The 21,772-nt window shown below is 42.8% G+C and overlaps 1 protein-coding gene across 2 annotated transcripts in view; it reads left to right on the top strand.

Moving 5' to 3' along the window:
- The window catches only part of NUDCD1 (NudC domain containing 1), a 168,364-nt gene extending 161,105 nt beyond the window's left edge, over positions 1-7,259 (top strand). For both annotated transcript variants that reach the window (XM_056522603.1, XM_056522602.1), the window contains exon 10: positions 6,817-7,259. In XM_056522603.1, coding sequence (XP_056378578.1) covers positions 6,817-7,109 — 293 coding nt within the window. In that variant the 3' untranslated portion in view covers positions 7,110-7,259. The remainder of the gene's footprint in view (positions 1-6,816) is intronic.
- The last annotated feature ends 14,513 nt before the right edge of the window (positions 7,260-21,772 follow it).

Genomic DNA, 21,772 nt, shown 5'->3' with positions numbered 1-21,772 from the left:
ATGTAAGATCAGACAGCTGTGTGGATAGAGTAGACAATGGAGCTAGTACATTATAGTCGTACATAGATAGCATAATGGGGGAAACTGGCTTAGAACAAACTTTATAGGGGTTGTATGAGGATAGAAAAAACATGGCAGCTTTCTTCCAGAAACAGCACTTTCTTTTTACCTATGGGATGTGTATGACATTGCAGCTCCACCAACTTTACCCCTTAAGGACTCAGACCATTTTCACCTTAAAGGAGTACTATGGCACTTTTTATTATTAATCCTCTGTGCCCGGGCTGCAAAATGAAACAAAGCAAACTAACTCACCTTCCTACGTTACCTGGTTGCACCGATATCTGTGTCCCGTTCTCCGGTCCTTGTCTTCTTCCACTTCCTGCGGTTCGGTGAGTCACCCTGCTCTCAGCGTATCGCCAGCTTCAGCAATGTCCCACTGCACCCAGTGATACGCTGAGAGCAGGGTGACTCACTGACCTGCAGGAAGCGGAAGAAGACTGGGACCGGAGAATGGGACACCGATATCGGAGCAACGGGGGGACGTAGGAAGGCGAGTTAGTTTGCTTTGTTTCATTTTGCAGCCCGGGCACAGAGGATTAATAATAAAAAGTGCCATAGTACACCTTAAGTACTCAAAACAATCTTCGTTTTTGCACTTTTGTTTTTTCCTCCTCATCTTCTAAAAATCATAACAAATTTTGCACCTACATAGCCATATAAGGGCTTGTTTTTTGTGTCACCAATTGCACTTTGTAATGACGTTACTTATTTTATAAACATAATCTGCGGCAAAAAAATAAAAAAATATTAGTGGCGCAAAATGAAAAGGAAAAACGCCATTTTGCAAATTTTTAGGGCTTCCGTTTCTACGCAGTGCACTTTTCGGGGAAAAAGATGCCTTATGTTTATTCTGTAGGTCCATACGGTTAGAGGGATACCAAATTTATGTAGGTTTTATTTATTTTACTACTTTAAAAAAATTATAACTACATGCACCTATTACTTTTTTTTATTTTTCCACATATGGGGCTATATGAAGGCTTATTTTTTGCGCTGAGGTCTGTAGATTTTATCGGTACCATTTTTGTTTTGATGGGACTTTTTGATCGCTTTTTATTAATATTTTTATGGTATATGAAGTGACCAAAAATTCACAATTTTGGACTTTGGTATTTTTTTTACGTGTACACCATCGACCGTGCGGTTTAGCTAACCTTGTATTTTATTAGTTCGAACATATACGCACGCGGCGGTACCACATATGATTTTTTTTTTTTCTATTAAATTATTTTATTTAAAATAGGAAAAGGGGTGTAATTGAAATTTTTATTAGGGGGGGGGCTTATTCATTTATTCTCATTTTTTTAATGCAATCTTTTGATTGCATAAACTGTTCAATGCTAGCAATGCTGTAGCTAGCATTGATCAGTGTTACCGGCGCTCTGCTGCTCTAGCCTGCTGTGCTGGCATGGAGCAGTAGATCGCCAATCGGACGAGGAGGAGGTGAGGACCCTCCCATCGTTCAGTAAGCTGATCGGGACATCGCGATTCTGTTGCCATAGTCCCGATCAGCTCCGCTGAGCTGCTGGGATAGTTTCACTTTCAGTTTAGATGCCGCTATCAACTTTGATCACGGCGTCTAAAGGGTTAAAGGGGTACTCCGCCCCTAGACATCTTATCCCCTATCCATAGGGGATAAGATGTCAGTACGCCATGGTCCCGCTGCTGGGGAGCCCCGGGATCCCCGCTGCGGCACTGCGCTATCATTACAGCACAGAGCGAGTTCGCTCTGCACGTAATGACGCTCAATACAGGGGCCGGAGCATCGTTACGTCATGGCTCCGCCCCTTTGAATACAAGTCTATGGGAGGGGGCGTGGTGGTCGTCACACCCCCTGCCATAGACTTTCATTAAGGGGACGGGCCGTGATGTCACGAGGGGCGAAGCCATGACTTCACGCGGCTCCGTCCCCTGTATCGCCCGTCATTACGCACAGATCGAACTCGCTCTGTGCAGTAATGATAGCGCGGTGCCGCAGCGGGGATCCCGGGGCTCCCCAGCAGCGGGACCGCGGCGTACTGACATCTTATCCCCTATCCTTTGGATAGGGCATAAGATGTCTAGGGGCGGAGTACCCCTTAAATGCCGGGCATCGGCCCGATCGGCAGTGCCTAGCATTAGCCAGTAGCCCGTAGCAACCTGGACCCATGGGGTTTAATCCGTTCTTCGCTCGTGAGAATGGTTTAAATCCTGTTAGCACGATCAGGTATGGCCTCAGTCCTTAAGGACTCGGGAACAGGGGAGTACCGGTACGCCCTGCATCCATAATGGGTTAAAGGGGTTTCTCCGGTGGAAATCATTTTTTTATTTTTATTTTTTTTCAAATCAACTGGTGCCAGAAAGTTGAAAAGATTTGTAAATTACTTCTATTAAAAAAATATTAATCCTTCTAGTACTTATCAGCTGCTGTATGCCCCAGAGAAAGTTATTTTCTTTTTGAATTTCTTTTCAGTCTGACCATAGTGCTCTCTGCTGACACCTCTGTCCATGTAAGGAACTGTCCAGAGCAGGACAGGTTTGCTATGGGGATTTGCTCCTACTCTGGACAGTTCCTGACGTGGACAGAGGTGTCAGCTGAGAGTACTGTGGTCAGAATGAAAAAAATTTCAAAAAGAAAAGAACTTCCTCTGTAATATACAGTGGGGATCAAAAGTTTGGGTACCCCAGGTAAAAATTTGTATTAATGTGCATAAAGAAGCAAGGAAAGATGGAAAAATCTCCAAAAGGCATCAAATTACAGATTAGACATTCTAATAATATGTCAACAAAAGTTAGATTTTATTTCCATCATTTACACTTTCAAAATAAAAGAAAACAAAAAAATGGTGTCTGCAAAAGTTTGGGCACCCTGCAGAATTTATAGCATGCACTGCCCCCTTTGCAAAGTGGAGACCTGCCAGTGTCATGGATTGTTCTCAACCATCATCTGGGAAGACCAGGTGATGTCGATCTCAAAGGTTTTAAATGCCCAGACTCATCTGTCCTTGCCCCAACAATCAGCACCATGGGTTCTTCTAAGCAGTTGTCAAGAAATCTGAAACTGAAAATAGTTGACGCTCACAAAGTTGGAGAAGGCTATAAGAAGATAGCAAAACGTTTTCAGATGTCAATATCCTCTGTTCGGAATGTAATTAAGAAATGGCAGTCATCAGGAACAGTGGAAGTTAAAGCAAGATCTGGAAGACCAAAAGAAATATCAGACAGAACTGCTCGCAGGATTGTGGGAAAAACAATTTGAAACCCACGTTTGGCTGCACAATCCCTCCAGAAAGATCTGGCAGACACTGGAGTTGTGGTACACTATTCCACTATAAAGAGGTACTTGTACAAATAAGGTCTTCATGGAAGAATCATCAGAAGAAAACCTCTTCTATGTCCTCACCACAAAAATCACCATTTGAACTTTGCAAATGAACATATAGACAAGCCTGATGCATTTTGGAAACAAGTTCTGTGGACCGATGAGGTTAAAATTGAACTTTTTCGCCGGAATGAGCAAAGGTACGTTTGGAGAAGGGGAACAGAATTTAATGAAAAGAACCTCTGTCCAACTGTTAAGCATGGGGGTGGATCAATCATGCTTTGGGGTTGTATTGCAGCCAGTGGCACAGGGAACATCTCACGAGTAGAAGGAAAAATGTATTCAATAAAATTTCAGCAAATTTTGTATGCTAACTTGATGCCATCTGTGAAAAAGCTGAAGTTAAAGAGAGGATGGCTTCTACAAATGGATAATGATCCTAAACAGGCCTCGAAATCCACGGGGGATTACATCAAGAGGCGTAAACTGAAGGTTTTGCCATGGCCTTCACAATCTCCTGACCTCAACATAATTGAAAATCTATGGATAGACCTTAAAAGAGCAGTGTGTGACAGACAGCCCAGAAATCTCAAAGAACTGGAAGACTTTTGTAAGGAAGAATGGGCAAAGATACCTCAAACAAGAATTGAAAGACTCTTGGCTGGCTACAAAAAGTGTTTACAAGCTTTGATACTTGCCAAAGGGCGCAGTACAAGATATTAACTCTGCAGGGTGCCTAAACTTTTGCAGACGCCATTTTTTTTTTCTGTTATTTTGAAAGTGTAAATGATGGAAATAAAATCTAACTTTTGTTGACATATTATAACAATGTCTAATCTGTAATGTAATGCCTTTTGGAGATTTTTCCATCTTTCCTTGGCTTCTTTATGCACATTAATACAAATTTTTACCTGGGGTGCCCAAACTTTTGATCCCCACTGTACAGCAGCTAATAAGTACTGGAAGGATTAAAATTTACTTTCTGGCACCAGTTGATTTAAAAAAAAATTATTTTGTACCGGAGTCCATTGATCGACCAATATCATAAAAGAAGGCTTCAGTTGGCAATATATTTCCTTACAGTGACCACTGCAGGAGAAATGTAGTATTGCATCTTAGCCATTGAAAGAAAATACTGCATAAGAGTACGTTCACACATACAGGATCCTGCGCAGATTTGATGCGCAGGATTTGTAACTGCCGATTAGAAGCTGTACTCAGTCATTTTGTTTACATTGAAATCTGCAGCAGAAAATCATGTGCATCAAATCAGCGAACGTGTGAATGTACCCTAATAGAACAAATCCTAGCAGCTCCCCCCAGTCTCTGATGTGAATTCTGAGTGCAGACGCCGTGCCCACGCCCCCTTGTGATGTCATGTTACGCCCTCTCAATGCAAGTCTATGGGAGGGGGCGTGGCCACGCCCCCTCCCATAGACTTGTATTGAGAGGGCGTGGTATGATGTCACAACCCCCGCCGCCCGCACCCAGCGTTCTAAAGGAACGCTGAGTGTTGCACAGAGATCCGTTGGATAGGGGATAAGTAGTCTAGGGGCAGAGTACCCCTTTAACCCCTGAAGGACTCAGGGTTTTTCCGTTTTTGCACTTTCGTTTTTCCCTCCTCACCTTTTAAAAATCATAACCCTCTCAATTTTCCACCTAAAAATCCATATTATGGCTTATTTTTTGCATCACCAATTCTACTTTCCAGTGACATTAGTCATTTTACCCAAAAATTCACAGCGAAACAGAAAATAAATCGGACAAAATCGAAGAAAAAACGCCATTTTCTAACTTTTGGGGGCTTCCGTTTCTACGCAGTGCATATTTCGGTAAAAATGACACCTTATCATTATTCTGTAGGTCCATACGGTTAAAATGATCCGCTACTTATATAGGTTTGATTTTGTCGCACTTCTGGAAAAAATCATAACTACATGCAGGAAAATTTATACGTTTAAAAATGTCATATTCTGACCCCTATAACTTTTTTATTTTTCCACGTACAGGGCGGTATGAGGACTCATTTTTTGCGCCGTGATCTGAAGTTTTTAACGGTACGATTTTTGTTTTGATCGGACTTTTTGATCACTTTTTATTGATTTTTTAATGGTATAAAAAGTGACCAAAATACGCTTTTTTGGACTTTGGAATTTTTTTGCGCATACACCATTGACCGTGCGGTTTAATTAATTATATATTTTTGTCGTTCGGACATTTACGCACGCGGTGATACCACATATGTTTTTTGTTTTTTTTTATTTACACTGTTTTATTTTTTTTTATGGGAAAAGGGGGATGATTCAAACTTTTATTAGGGAAGGGGTTAAATGACCTTTATTAACACTTTTTGTTTACTTTTTTTTTTGCAGTGTTATAGGTCCCATAGGGACCTATAACACTGCACACACTGATCTCCTATGCTGATCACTGGCGTGTATTAACACGCCTGTGATCAGTGTTATCGGCGCTTGACTGCTCCTGCCCGGATCTCAGGCGCGCAGCAGTCATTCGGACACCGAGGAGGCAGGTAAGGGTCCTCCTGGTGTCCTGTAAGCTGTTCGGGACGCTGCGATTTCACCGCGGTGGTCCCGAACAGCACGACTGACTAGCCGGGATACTTTCACTTTCGCTTTAGAAGCGGCGGTCAGCTTTGACCGCCGCTTCTAAAGGGTTAATACCACACATTGCCGCAATCGGCGATGTGTGGTATTAGCCGTGGGTCCCGGCCGTTGGTGAGCGCCGGGACCGACGTGATGTGATGCGGGGTCGCGCTGCGACCCCGCTACATATATCAGGAGGCGGCGCAGGACGTAAATATACATCCTGCGTCGTTAAGGGGTTAAGTGACAAAGACAGCCCTGCACCGTGTATAGAACACACAGCCCATGCTTGTTTTGTGTCTCAGGCTTAAAGCGTATGCGTAAGATCCAACAAAAAACTTTTTTTTTATATATCACTCAGTACCTAATCCTGACCATGTACATCTAATTTTTATGTGTCTAGCACCTTTATTTATTTTTTTTATTACACTTTTAATTTAACTCACTAGTCTGAATTCCTCTCAAAGGGAGGGGGCGTGGTCTCACTGTGCAGGTCTCCGCCCCCTCCCTCAGTATGCTGTCTGCTACAACTCCCAGCTTGTCCTCACTGACAGTAGCCGGACACAAGCTGACAGGGGGAGGATTTTTCCTCTAGCTATGAGCCCTGCACTCACAACTGTCAATCAAGGAAGTGTGTCCAGGAGATAGGTGATGACGCATGGACACAGCAGGACTAGTATGTGTCCAAGCAGGCAGGGGGGGCAGTTGTTTGGCTGGCTTTTTCTGTATGAAATACTGAAAATCTTCTAATGAAAGCAATTGCAAAACCTATTGGTTATACATGCTTTAGAACATGTGAAAAGTTTTTGTATCTGAACGTGCCCATTTAACATTTGTGTCACTTTCCAGGATATGTCCAAGCATCAAAGCAAGACAAGAAGTTCTTCACCTGTGCCCCAAACTTCTCCTACGCTGCACTGTGCGAGTGCGTCCGTCGGATATTCATCTACCGCCAGCCGACCCCGGTGTCCACAGTCCTGTACAACAGGAAAGAAGGCAGACATGTAGGACAGGTTGCTAAGCAGCAGGTAGCGAGTCTAGAGAGCAGAGAACCTATCTTAGGTTTTCAAGCTTCCAATGAGCGACTATTTGTTCTGACCATAAAGAAATTATTTGTAATACGGGTAAACACTGAAGGCTAATGAGCCGTCCCCGCACAGCTTTCATTTCCGCTCGCCGCCGCTCACAATACTTTACATCAGCTTTTGAAGTCTGTATCTTGAAGGCTGCAGCATTTTATAAATGGTTTCATAATCTTCTTATTCACCAATAAAATATTAAAAGCCTACGTATCACTTCATGTTCTAAATTGACTGGAAATACAATGAATAATACACAGACAAACCTTATTTCCTCTAGTGAATACTTTTTTTTTTTTATATGATCTTGTTAGTTTATATTATTCCTTCATTTCCAGGAGGAGCAAGAGAGGGGATAGCACAATTGAGTTCTATGAAACACTTATCCAGCAGCTTAATTGTTTCAAGGGAAATGGGACTATTTACTAAAGCAGACAGCTGAGCTCACAGGTTAGGTTTGTATCTTGTTTGCTGTAAAATTCTTGAATTGTTAAAAAAAAAAAAAAAAAAGCCTTCAGTGATGCTGTCATCTATCATTGGGTAAAACTCTTCAAAGATGGTTGAGAGTCGGTCAGAGATGCCTGAAAATGTTCACTGGTTTCTTCATCTTGACATAGCGTCTTCACACGTTGTTCTGTCCATTCCTGATTTAAAGAGTGTTAAGCATTTCTGGGATATTACTCCTCCCGTATTATTATTGTAACATAGTGAGGACACAGGACGGGCATACTGTACTTGGATTAATCACATTAAAACAGTAAATGTGCAATGGCTAAATCCTGGCTCTAGCACGGCTTTATTGCTGGACAACAGAGGAACCTTCATCGTCATAGCCCTGCCCCCTCAATGCACACCCCCTCCCATAGACTTGCATTGAGGGGGCGGGGTGTGATGGGATGATGGGGCGGGGCTATGACGTCACAAGCTCCCGACAACAGCTCTAAGCTTTCGGAACATTTTGTTCCAAACTCTGAGCAGTGGAGTACCCCTTTAAAGAGCATTGAAACAAGACTAGGGATTAACAGCCAAACCAAAATCTCCTCCAAAAGTCACAGGACACATCTCTGGGCAGCTGTTTTGGAGTTCTTGCCCCTTGTCCATACAGACCCGGTTGCTTTGTGAAAGGACATTTTCTTAAGGGGATGGTCAAGCTGATTTAGAGAGTCCTGTAAACTAGGCAATGTTATCTGTCAAAAATCAAACAAAACCTCAAAGCCTTGTAAAAGGGGTCTCAACCATCACCCTGCTCCAAACGATCAAGGGACAAGAACTCTGAGGCTATGTTCAGATTGGGTATTGTCCGCATGTAAAATCTCTGTGCGGGCGTTCCCCTGACAGCAGAGCGCCGACAGAACATACCGGTGCTAGGACTGCTCAGAAGTGTGCTGTCTCATAGATGGCAATGCATTCCATGTGAACAGCGTAGTAGAATATTATTGAAATCAATGGGAATCTGCTGCTGCGGAATCTCCATGCGGAATTCACCTTGCAAATTCCATCGTGTGACCATAACCTGATATAGTTAAATGCAGACCAGGGTGTCAACATTTTGGAGAAGATTGGTTAGTTGGGGTATGGAGAATTAATTGTTTTGATTATCCAACTACTCATCAGTAATTTGAGCTCAGTGACTGAGAATTGTTCTGATGAAAGATGTCTTCCTAAAGATATGGGTTCATATGGTCATTTAATGTGTCTCTCTAGCCTTCTCCATTCAAGAATTGTGGTATTATGATCATTGGTCTTGGGACATCCGCAGACCACGACACCACTGACTTGTTGAACTCTAACTTGTTGATACTGGACATTTATATGGTTCTAAAAGCAAAGATGAAACAGGGGACACAATAGTGAAGCAGAAGCATAAAAGCCGCTCACCCTGTCGTGTTATGTACCCACATACACAACAATGGTCATACGTGTAAGTGTGAAAGGGTCGTCTACTCCCCTCCGGCTAGGTGCTGTGTACAGGTAATGGTAGCTTCATGGCGCAGGAACGACTTGAGGTGCAGCCAGGTTGGAAGGTAAAAACTTTATTCCCAAGATGCAACACGTTTCACTGCACTTGCGCAGCTTCATCAGGCATGACAAACATATTGACCTCTTTCACTGCCGGAATGCAGCGTGGGGAAATAAGTAGCTAATAAACAAACATATATATTGCAAACAGACAATTAGCAGCTTTAAATACTTTACAAAATTCATAAAATATACAAATATATAATACATAATATAGATGTCAAATGCAGTAAATGAAAATATATAAAGGAATATATTCAAAAAAGTATGAAAAAAAGAAAATTGCTCATTATAAATACCAGCGAATAATCACGTATTGTGAAGCACAATGTGAACATTCTCTATAATCTAATTCGTGCTTTGCGGTGCCAAGGTTGCCAGTTTGAATATCCAGAACAATTCACTGTTTATAAGCCGTTGCTATCGGTTTGGAATTTCCTCAGGTATGGTTTCCAATATAATCAATTTCAAATATGTAATGTAATTTTTGTGAATTAGTGAAAAATGTCTCGTGACACTATGTAACAAATAATTATTTTTAATGTTGGACCTGTGCTTACACATTTGTGAATGCACACAGTGCGTCCAACATATTGCAGATGGCAGCTACAGGACAACAGATAAACTGCAAATTGAGTGTCACAGTTGACTAAATGAGAAATAGAGAATGTGTTTTATTTGTTTGGTATGATGTAAAAACACCTACAAAATTGCCAATCATATTACAGTACAAACAGCGTTTTTTATTAAAAGGGGAGCAGCCCTTTCCCATGGGCACTAAAGGTAAATCTCTATTCTACTCAACTCATTGTTTTTAACCTGTCGGGCTTGTGGAATGGCACACGGCACGGATTTGGGCAGTTAATTTACAAAATCCATTCTAATAACTTTGGACTTGTTTTTTACCTATGAAATGAAAAAGACGTTACGTTTCTGGGTATTAAAATCTTTACTGATTCTGATAGGACCCTTCTGAGTACCATTTATTGTAAAGACTTCCACCAACGGTCTCCTTAGGTGGGAGAGCTGCCATCCTGGTCCCCGCAAGCGGGGGATCCCAAAAGGGCAGTTCCTCTGCCTCAGGAGAAATTGTTCTCGCCTGGAGGATTTCAGGCGGGAGGCCAAAGTAATGACACTATTATTTCAGGATAGAGGTTATCCCCAGTACATCCTCTCCCAGGCCTACAATGAGGCCTCCGATAGATCCCTGACTGAACTCCTTACCCCTAAACGTCCAACATCTGAGGCAGACAAACCCAAATTGGCTAGAATAGTTGGCACATTTGACAAACAGGATGGCCCTGTACGCTGAATAATCACCCAGCATTGGGATTACTTGAATATGGACCCCGATCTTCAAGATATCAGTAATCATCCGTTAATTACATATAGACTTGGTAAGAGTCTTGGTGACTTATTGGTACGCAGCCACTTGCGCTCAATAGACTACCAACCAAAGATGGTTGGGCCGCTTGGCTCCCACTAAGGGATGCTTTCTGTGTGGCCACTGTCACACCTGCCAATACGTCACACCTCTGTTCCCCATCAGTCACGTCCCCTGGTTATCAGACAATTCATTAATTGTTCTACCATGGCTGTTATATACATAGCCCTGTGTTCGTGTCCACTCATCTATGTAGGAAAAACTATCCGACCACTTAAGAGAAGGATCCTGGAACATATTGGTGACATCCGTAATCATAGAGATACATCTGTAGCAATACACATGAAAACAGTACATGGAGGGGACCTGTCAAAGATAAAATTTATAGGGATAGATAGGATTCATCAGTCTGAATGCAGGGGGGATTTGGAAAGACTGCTCCTGCAAAAGGAGTGCTGGTGGCTATACCAACTTAATTCTGTTCACCCACAAGGTCTAAATGAGCAATTACATTTGGCATGTTTTCTTTGATCATACTGTATGGCCTTGGCAGTTGGGTGATTCATCTAGGCAGTTAGGGATGGCTGTAGTCAGCCAGCAGGAGGTACATATCACCCATTTATATAGGGCATGGTAGAGCCTACTAGGATGTTCCAGTGCGCGACCGCCCTTTTTAGGGTGACCCGCCCTCCTAGGTTATAGGAATCTATAACAGGGATATACAGGACAAGTATAGGCTCCATAGCGCCCTGCTATACCCCTGCCACTTTTTAACTAGTCCCTCCCCCTTATACTGCCATGGTCATGGCCATAGCATCCTGTTTGTCAGCTCTTTGGTAGATATCCCCATCCTGCCTCTCTGCCCGGGACCTTTCGGTATCCTCTATCCTTTACCGCCATCTACCACCAACTACATAGCATTAGTTACATCTATGCCATTAAGCTGTGTGGCATTATTCACTCTAATGGTTTATAATTGGAACTGTTTGTGATGCAATATGTGTTATATATCTTTGCAGTTATTTGTGATTCAATAAGTATAACATAGTTACCTTACTGTTTATGCTGCCTGTTATTCAGGATGTCTTTAAAACACTTCCCTTTCTTTTTACATTGATGTCCAATGGGCATATGCTTCCGCCATTCTATTGTTTACCGTTGTATCTGGGCTATCGTCTCTCACTGACGGGGATTACCCAGCGCTGAGCATATCACACCCTCCCGCAGCGTCACTGGAGAGGCGCGGCTCTGCACTCTTAAGCCCCGCTCACGTGACCGGTAGTGATGACAGAGGCCATTATCTCGCTTCATTCAGCGACAACTCCGGCTCCCTGCACGCAGCAGGTTGTTCCTTGGGGCTCCGGAAACCAACGGAACCGTGAGTAGCATAGCTGTGACTCTACAGCACAATGATTTTTCTTGCAGGTCCAATTACTCAATGGGTCCCCCTTTTCTTTTTACAGGTGGATCTTCAGGACCTGGCATTTATATTTTGGGACTAGACCAGAAAATTCTGCAATTGTTTTTCTCCTTTTCCCTTATAGGGTTTTTATGTATTATTTAGCTCTAAACTGAGCATAATGCACATTAGGTTGCAGTCTGTCTAGGATACCATTTTGCCTTACAGGTCCCACTGTATATCGATAAATTGGCTATGCTGTTACCAGTTTATTAATTTAAGGTCTATTGTTTAATATCTGATACCTCCCTGATGACGCCACCCCTTACAGGGTGGTAGAAACACGTCGGCAGTTTTGTTTTATAAATCTGGATGTGCAAACTACCTATACATCTGTTGCACTCCAGTATACTTGATATCTTCAGACTGACCAACATTGGTCACTCTGAGCTTCAAACTATTGCTTTAATAACACATAGACCAAGTTTTGTTACGCTTGTCACCTTAGTACATCACTAATTCTATATTTTTTTTTATCTGATATATTAAAGGTTACGTTTTATGGCACATCCCGAACACAAGTTCTTACATTTATAATTTTTAACCTGTTGGGGGCTAAGAGGTTCTGCCAATTTTTTGATTGTCTGAATGTTACTCCCCAGGTACTCGGTATGATTTTCTTAAGTACTGGGTCACTATGAATAATGTGCCAATTACGTTTGAGGATCGTTTTAATTTCTTTTGCTTCACAGTTGTAATTTCTTAAGAAATTATATTTAAACTTAGTTTTGTTTTTTCATTTTTTTTTACCTTTTATTCCCACTATTTTTTATTTTTAGGGTTAACGATCAATTTGTGTCATATTTTTCACTTTTTGATGATAGGCTTTAGTCAAAAAGCCATCAGGATATCCTTTAGCAGAAAAGCGTCCCCTAAGGAGGGCAGCTTGAGAAGAAAAATCTGAGTCTAGTGTACAGTTTTTTCGTATTCATAAATACTGACCATAGGAAAGCCCCCTAACCTAGTTAGTGTAATGTGCATTGCCATAGTCAAGAAAACTATTTACGTTTATATTATTTATATGGTTTTCAAATGTGATTTATATGGTTCAGCAAGAAATGGAACTTGTTATGCAAGATGACCTTCTGCCATATTTCCTAGGCTTATGCGAGGCATTGTTTGCAATGATACTTGGTCATCAGAGACACTGTTGTTGATCTCTGACCATTGAACTGCAGTTGAAGCAAGATATGGCACACACGGTAGTTATTGTGGAAATTTGACTCTCTTGCCCTCTATTGTACTTTCAGATCAGTTTGTCCACTGTGATACATTGTTTCTGAAATGCCAAATGTGCCACACAATGCTTGCCTCTCCGATCAACCATACATGGCCTGCTGTTGTGAGGTCTCTTCATGGTTCACCCAGTCTTGGTACACTCCTGATAATAGAGTTCAGGAACAGTCAATAAGTACAACTGTTTCAGAAATTCTGGCACCATGGCTCTGGGCCCCAACAATTTGCAAATTTTAACTCCTGCTGTGCTGAGTTATTATCTAAGAGCCGATCATGATGCAGCCAACGGGTGTTATTGCGTTATAGGTCACAAGATATTAGGTACCAGATGTTCCTAATGCAGTGATCATTCTGAAGCACAAAAATCAATAGGATAAAAAAAATGTAACACTTACAAAAAATAAACTATAAATGTAAATAAGTCATAAAAATATGGAATAATATACACTAATTTAGTAATTTCATTAGAATTTCCAGTCTTGACAGAAATGATCCATCCTCCTTCACTGACTTGCGTTGAATCTTGCATTATTGCGTTGAATGAAATAGGCATTGATAATGTCGTCCTTCATCACCCCTGGTCCTGGCCTCTTCTTAATTTACTTGTTGTAATGAATGGAAGGCTTCGGCGGTGGCAGGCACTGTAATGAGAGGGCAGCGTAATTGGCATCGTGCTTATGACTGTTATTACCAGATCACTCGTGAGTACAACGATTAAAGTTTTTTGTTTTTGTTTTTTTCTTTGAATTATTTTCACTTATTTTACTTTCTGCTCTTAAACTTCTCTCCAGGAGTCCATTCATCTCTAAATACTATGCCCCGAACAAGAGAAATAACACCAGCCGGTGCCTACACAGAAGGGGAAGTGCTTAGAGCTTGAACACTAAAAGAAAAAGACTGTTGTTCGTTTTCTTAGAAAAATGTATAACATTTTACATTTGGAGAGTAGGCATAGTATAGAAACACAGCTTTAATGTCATGGCTTTATCACTTATGCTCAGAATTTGGGGTATGGTTACAGAAGCTATAAATAAATTTGTGCTTCTTTATTGAATTTGTGGGGCAGGACAAGGAATTTATTATTATGGGAAACCTATACTAAATGCAGTGATTGCTATGGGGCCAGTGGTAAGAGTGGGGTCTGTGCTTTTTATCACAAAGACGTACATTGATCAGCAATAACATTAAAGGCAATGTGTCATGTTAAAAATGCTGTCCAATCCATGTTAGAGCAGAAGGAGCTGAGCAGATGATATATACAATACAGTACAATGTGCAGGTATCATGTTATAGAGCAGGAGGAGCTGAGCAGATGGTATAAATATAATAAATATATATATATATATATATATATATATATATACATACATACAGTACAATCTGCAGGTATCATGTTATACAACAGGAGGAGCTGAGCAGATGATATATACAATACAGTACAATCTGCAGTTAACATGTTATAGAGCAGGAGGAGCTGAGCAGATGATATATACAATACAGTATAATCTGCAGGTATCATGTTATAGAGCAGGAGGAGCTGAGCAGATGATATATATACAATACAGTACAATCTGCAGGTATCATGTTATACAACAGGAGGAGCTGAGCAGATGATATGTACAATACAGTACAATCTGCAGGTATCATGTTATACAACAGGAGGAGCTGAGCAGATGATATATACAATACAGTACAATCTGCAGACATCATGTTATAAAGCAGGAGGAGCTAAGCAAATGATATATACAATACAGTATAATCTGCAGGTATCATGTTATAGAGCAGAAGGAGCTGAGCAGATGATATGTACAATACAGTACAATCTGCAGGTATCATGTTATGCAACAGGAGGAGCTGAGCAGATGATATATACAATACAGTACAATCTGCAGGTAACATGTTATAGAGCAGGAGGAGCTGAGCAGATGATATATACAATACAGTACAATCTGCAGACATCATGTTATAAAGCAGGAGGAGCTAAGCAGATGATATATACAATACAGTATAATCTGCAGGTATCATGTTATAGAGCAGGAGGAGCTGAGGAGATGATGTATATACAATACAGTACAATCTGCAGGTATGTTAGAGCAGGAGGAGCTGAGCAGATGATATGTTTTAAGGCCTGCGCAGCTGGCCTGTATTTGTGGGAGGAGCCGGCTGCCTTTAAGAACTCACGGCCGCCTCACGTCTGGCCGCCGTGGGTTCTTCGGTCAAGGGTTTGTCACGTGATGTCAGCAGGAGGTGGCGTCACGTTCACGCTGGTTAGCTGACTGCACGGGTCAGCTGACTGGAAGGTCGCTCCAGCCGGCATGGTGGTGGTGGTAAGTGGCCGTGGCTGACCGGGGGTAACGCTGGCTGTTCCCGGGCTCCGGAGGTAAGCCGGAGTTCAGGGAAACCCTTGGTCAGCCCGGCCCCTGGTTATTGTATTACATACCGGCATTCGGCCTCCTGCACATGCATATCATTACCGCACTATGTGAATGGCCTCCTGCGCATGTATATGATTACCGCTCTATGTGAACAGTCTCCTGCACATGCATATCATTACCGCACTATGTGATAGGCTTCTTGCACATGCATATCATTACCACACTATATGAACAGTCTCCTGCATATTTTAACATTTCCGCACCACGTGAACAGTCTCCTGCACATGTATAACATTACCGCTCTATGTGAACAGCCTCCTGCACATATATATCATTATCGCATTATGTGATCAGCCTCCCATGAAGTTCTGTGCTGCTGGGAGGATCTATATGTGTCTCCGGCACACTGAGACTTGCACACTTTTACACTCAATCGGACTCGCCGCTCCGCCCCACCCTGTGGGCTCATGCTTCACCCCCACAGCTGCCAATCTGGTCAGTCTAAGGCACGCTACGTCAACAGCTGCGCTCACCTCCAACCTTTGTCTCTTAAACTAACTTCCTCACAGTTTTCTTTTCATTTATTTTATATTTATACTTCTGTGTTTCCGGGCGGTGTGCCTCCAGCTGTTGTGGAGCTACGATTCTCACTTATACTGCGGTCGATTAAACTGCAGGGGTGGACAGAGGCATGCTCTTAGCAGTGCTACTGTCTTCCTTCATCCTTCCCCCCTTCCTCTGCAGTTACTTGCATTTTCTCGGTGCGTTGCAAGTTGTCAGCAGTCAGGTATAATCATCTAAGTTAGAACTCCATTTCAGGAGGGGGTTTCATCCTTAATAACAGGAAGGCGTATTGTTTAGCTTTGGTGCCTGTCGGGTTACAAGAAAATTAAGTTTTCATGCATTTCGCTATCTTAAAAAAAAAAAAAAATTTTTTTGTATATGCTCATATAGTCATGTCATGCACATATTCTTTATACATAGACAGGTCACGTGGTTGTGCCGGGCACACATATAGTTGTCAGTGTTCACACTCTTATAACTTAATTTACATAACATGTGGTCCGCATATGTAGTTGGTCAGTATATACTCATATAATTTGTTTGCTCTTTCGGTCATATTCCTGTTCCGGGTACATGCGCTCATAGTTGTCGTACACACATTCGTAACATTTATACCATACACACACTTATAGGAATCATGCCATAGGATTCATGCTGTACACATCCTGGTAGGGTTCATGCCGTACACACGCTTGTAGGATTTAGGCTGTACATACGTTTGTATGGTTCGTGCCGCATACACGCTCGTAGAATTTATGCCCTACACATGTTTTTAGGATCTATGCTGTACATACGCTGGTTGGATTCGTGCCGTACACACGCTGGAAGGATTTATGCTGTACACACGTTTGTAGGATTTATGACCTACACACGCTGGTAGGATTTATGCCGTGCACACGTTTTTGGGATTTGTGCTGTACATAGGCTGGTTGGGTTTGTGCCGTGAACACGCTGGCAGCATTTATGCTCTACGCACATCTGTGGGATTTATGCTGTACACACACTATAGATTCTCATTATTCATATGCTTGTAGGTTTTATACCATACACATGCTCATAGGATTCATGCGGTACTAGTAGGACATCCGCTTGTAGGGGCATTGTATACACACTCGTAGAGTCATACTGTATATACGCTTGTAGGGTTTTTACTGTACACAAGCTTGTAGAAATTAAACGGTACACTCACTTGTAGGATTTATAACCATACACTCGCTTGTAGGACTTATATTGTACTCACGCCCGTGCACGTTGGTAGGATTCATGCTGGTAACATTTATACGCCACACACGCTTATAGGATTCATTCGTTTCTCTACACGCTTGTAGTTTTATACCATACACACGCTTTAGGGTCATACTGTACACCCCCTTGTAAGGTTTATACTGCACACACGCTTGTAGGATTCATACAGTACACACTTGTAGAGTTTTATGCCGTTTACTCGCTTATAGGTTTCATACTGTACACTCGCTTGTAGGATTATATTGTACATTCGCCCTTAGGATTCATACTGTACACTTGCTTGTAGGATTCATACTGCACTCACGCTTGTGCATGTTTGTAGGGTGCATGCTTGTAGCATTTACTCTATACACACGCTTGTACATGCTTGTAGCATTATGCTGTGTACATACTTGTAAGATTCATGCTGTACACACCTGTATGATTTTTTCTGCCGTACACACTGGTAGGATATGCTGTACACACGCTTGTTGGATTCTTACTTTACACACGTTAGGATTATGCAGTACATTCGCCTGTAGCATTTATACGGTACACTCGCTCGCATAATTTACACTGTATGCTCGCTTGTAGGTTATATTTCTTTGTACACGCCCTTGTTGGCTTTATACGGTACACATTCTTGTAAGTTCATGCGGTACATGCCATTGTAGCATCCATACCGTACACTTGCTCGTAGGTTTACGTTGTATACACGCTTGTACACGCTTGCAGGGTTCATACTACACACGCTCTTGTAGGAGTCATGTTGTTCACACTCATAGGAATCATGCTATGTACACGCTCATACGAGTTACGCTGTACGCACTTTCATAGTATTACATGGTCCTCACGCTCGTAGGATTACTACTGAACATGCACTCATAGGGATTGTGCTGCACACACGCTCGCAGGACTTGTATCACGCATGTTTGTAGAGTTATATTACATGGGTGCACGCGGGAATCATGCTGCGCGTGCACTCGTGGCATGTGTTCTGTACATGCGCTTGCGCTATTTGTGAAGTTTGCATGCCCGCAGCGTTTGTGCAGCGCACATGCTCATACAGCACATGGGGTGTGGCCCCGTACGCAGGTATGTGGTCGTAATAGTTACTACTTGCCGGCATATTCTCTGCCATCGGTTGTGGTTAGCTACAGGTGCGTTCGCTGGTGGTGTATACGCGTATATGGTTGGCCCAAGTATAGGTTCATCAAGTTGGTGGTACAGCCATGCATAGCGGTTCACGACAGTTTCACACGTAATCGTTCTGCACGCATCTTTATATAGGCAGGGAGATACATGGCAGTTGTCGTTGCTGACACGTCTTCAGAACGACAATTACACGACGCACAGGCGGTGTTTACCCATTAAACCGTTCACGCTGCAGACGGGGTACGTTGCATTATCATTGTTACTGACATGCCTTCAGAACGACATTGACATTACGCACAGGTGGTGTTTACCTGTTAAGCCTGCCACGTTGCTGAAAGGGTACATTGCATTGTTGTTGTTACTGACACGCCTTCAGCACAACAATAATATGACACATAGGTGGTGTATACCCATTATGCCTGCCTCGTCTGCAGGGGGATACATTGCAGTTGTTGTTACTGACACGTCTCCAGAGCAACGACATCATGACACATAGGTGGCGTATACCTGTTATGCCTGCCACGCCTGCAGGAGGGGTACATTGCATAATTGTTGTTACTGACACGCCTTCAGAACAGCAATAACACCACACATAGGTGATGTATACCCATGATACCTGCCACGTCAGCAGGGGGATACATTGCATATTTGTTGTTGTTGCTGACACTACTTCAGAGCAACAACATCACGACACATAGGTGGTGTATACCCATCATGCCTGCCACGCCTGCAGGGGGGTACGTCGCACGGTTGTTACTGACACGCCTTCAGAGCAACAGCGTTATCACACATGCGAGGTGATATACTCATTATTCCTGACACATATAATTAAAAAAAGATTAAAAAAAGTATAAATAGGTGTGTGTGTATATATATATATATATAAGTAGAGAGAGTGCCTCAAATTAGCACTTTCTAGTTATTGTACAGTGGGGTAGACACCGCATGAATAAATTCAGGTGTTGCTTCATATGTCAGTATTTCATGTAGTTGTATAGTGGTACTAGGCACATGTGTGGATTAGTTGTTCTGTGCATCTGGTCATATAGGTTGTTCAGTATATACGCTCACCCATGCAGTTCGTTCCAGCCACACGTTCATAGTTTGTTCGGTACATACGCTCAAAGTTTATAGATACACTCATGTAGTTGATCTAGACCAGTCACGTCTACAGGTCAGTCTGGTTACAACTTGAAAAGACTTAACGCAGCGATAATGTCTTTGTATACATTGTATTCTTTCAGCAATCGGGTTATGCTACAGGGATAGCATGATGTTTCCATTGTTAATTGCCACGTCTTCAGGTATGTCATGGTCACGACCTGTTTTGTTCAGGGCGACGGTCATTCGGTTAGTTACAGATTAGTTGAGTCTTTCACGTTTCGGCCTATCACGTCTATAGGTCAGTTCTGTTGCGACCTGACACGTCTTCAGGTCGGCGGTAACGTCATCGCGTGTCCATATGTTTACTTAGCATCGGGGATATAGCTTGGTTCGGTGTGATTGGTTTAGTTTGTCTTGGCTTAGATTGACGATGATAGTAGTCACATGTTGGGTGAGTCTCATTATCATGTTGCTGCACTAGGGGTCGCATTGCCGACACAGGTTTAGTTGGTGATTACGTAGTCTTTGTGTATACACATGTTAGCACTCGGAGTTGTACATTCGGGCATAGGGTTATTCTCAGTCGAGGATTTTCACGCCCACAGCTCACGGCGTACTTCCAACACGTAGCCGAGAATACTTATGTGATATTCATTGATATTTAGTGGATGTCTCACATGCCATTTCATTCTACTTGCATTCATCGGGTTTTGCCATTCTTCTTTGCATCCAGCATCGTACTATCGAAATATATCTGTCAGGTGTCCAGCATAACATCACGTGGTTCCTCTGACAGGGCACCATTGTTTGCATTCCATTCCACGCCATCAAATCTACCTTGAAGAGCGCATGATAAGGGAGGTTGCGAACCCTCTAGCAGCCGTCAGCTCTAGCAGCTGACCTAGTTAGTTGGTTGGCTGGTGCTTAGGTAGTTCCCCATCGGGACCATCAGGACGGCTCATCATTAGAGGACGTGCTGGCTTTCAGTTGTCGTCATATCCTAAGGTTAGGAGAATCACATGCAGAGGCATGGCCGTAGTTGCAATGGCTTGTAGGGATTAAATAATTACATGTTGAGAAGGGACGGCTATGCTTTCGAGACGTTGGTTTGTAAATGTACTTTCATGCAATTATAGGGTTTTGCCCTCTTTTCCCCCAGGCATATTCTATACGCAGCAGTTATGGCACACCTCAGACTGCTTAGTTAGTTAGGGGTTGGTATTCAGCAGTAGTAGGGTAGGTAGGTACAGTTCTCGGGCAGAGGCGACGACCACAAATACAATACAGTACAATCTGCAGGTAACATGTTATAGAGCAGGAGGAGCTGAGTTATACCTGCAGATTGTCCTGTATTGTATATATCATCTGCTCAGCTCCTCCTGCTCTATAACATTATACCTGCTAATTGTCCTGTATTGTATATATCATCTGCTCAGCTCCTCCTGCTCTATAACATGTTACCTGCAGATTGTACTGTATTGTATATATCATCTGCTCAGCTCCTCCTGCTCTATAACATAATACCTGCAGATTGTACTGTATTGTATATATCATCTGCTCTGCTCCTCCTGCTCTATAACATGTTACCTGCAGATTGTACTGTATTGTATATATCATCTGCTCAGCTCCTTCTGCTCTATAACACGATACCTGCAGATTGTACTGTATTGTATATATCTGCTCAGCTCCTCCTGCTCTATAACAATACAATCTGCAGACATCATGTTATAGAGCAGGAGGAGCTGAACAGATGATATATACAATACAGGACAATCTGCAGGTATCATGTTAGAGCTGGAGGAGTTGAGCAGATGATATATACAATACAATCTGCAGACATCATGTTATAGAGCAGGAGGAGCTGAGCAGATATACCGTATTTATCGGCGTATAACACGCACCTTTTAGGCTAAATTTTTTAGCCTAAAGTCTATGTGCGTGTTATACACCGATACCGCCCCAGGAAAGGCAGGGGGAGAGAGGCCGTCGCTGCCCGCTTCTCTCCCCTTGCCTTCCCTGGGGTCTAAAGCCCTGCTGCCGGCCCTTCTCACCCCCTGCTGTAGGCCTCCGGCGTGCGTCCCCTTCGTCGTTGCTATGCGCTGCACGGCGCGGCGCATGACGTCAGTGCGCCGCGCCGTGCATAGCAACGACGCAGGGGACGCACGCCGGAGGCCTGGAGCAGCGCGGACCCGACCCAGGTAATTAT

The sequence above is a fragment of the Hyla sarda genome, chromosome 5, assembly GCF_029499605.1.
Source record: "Hyla sarda isolate aHylSar1 chromosome 5, aHylSar1.hap1, whole genome shotgun sequence".
NCBI classification, from domain to species: domain Eukaryota; kingdom Metazoa; phylum Chordata; class Amphibia; order Anura; family Hylidae; genus Hyla; species Hyla sarda.
This window is presented reverse-complemented; position numbering and strand designations above follow the sequence as displayed.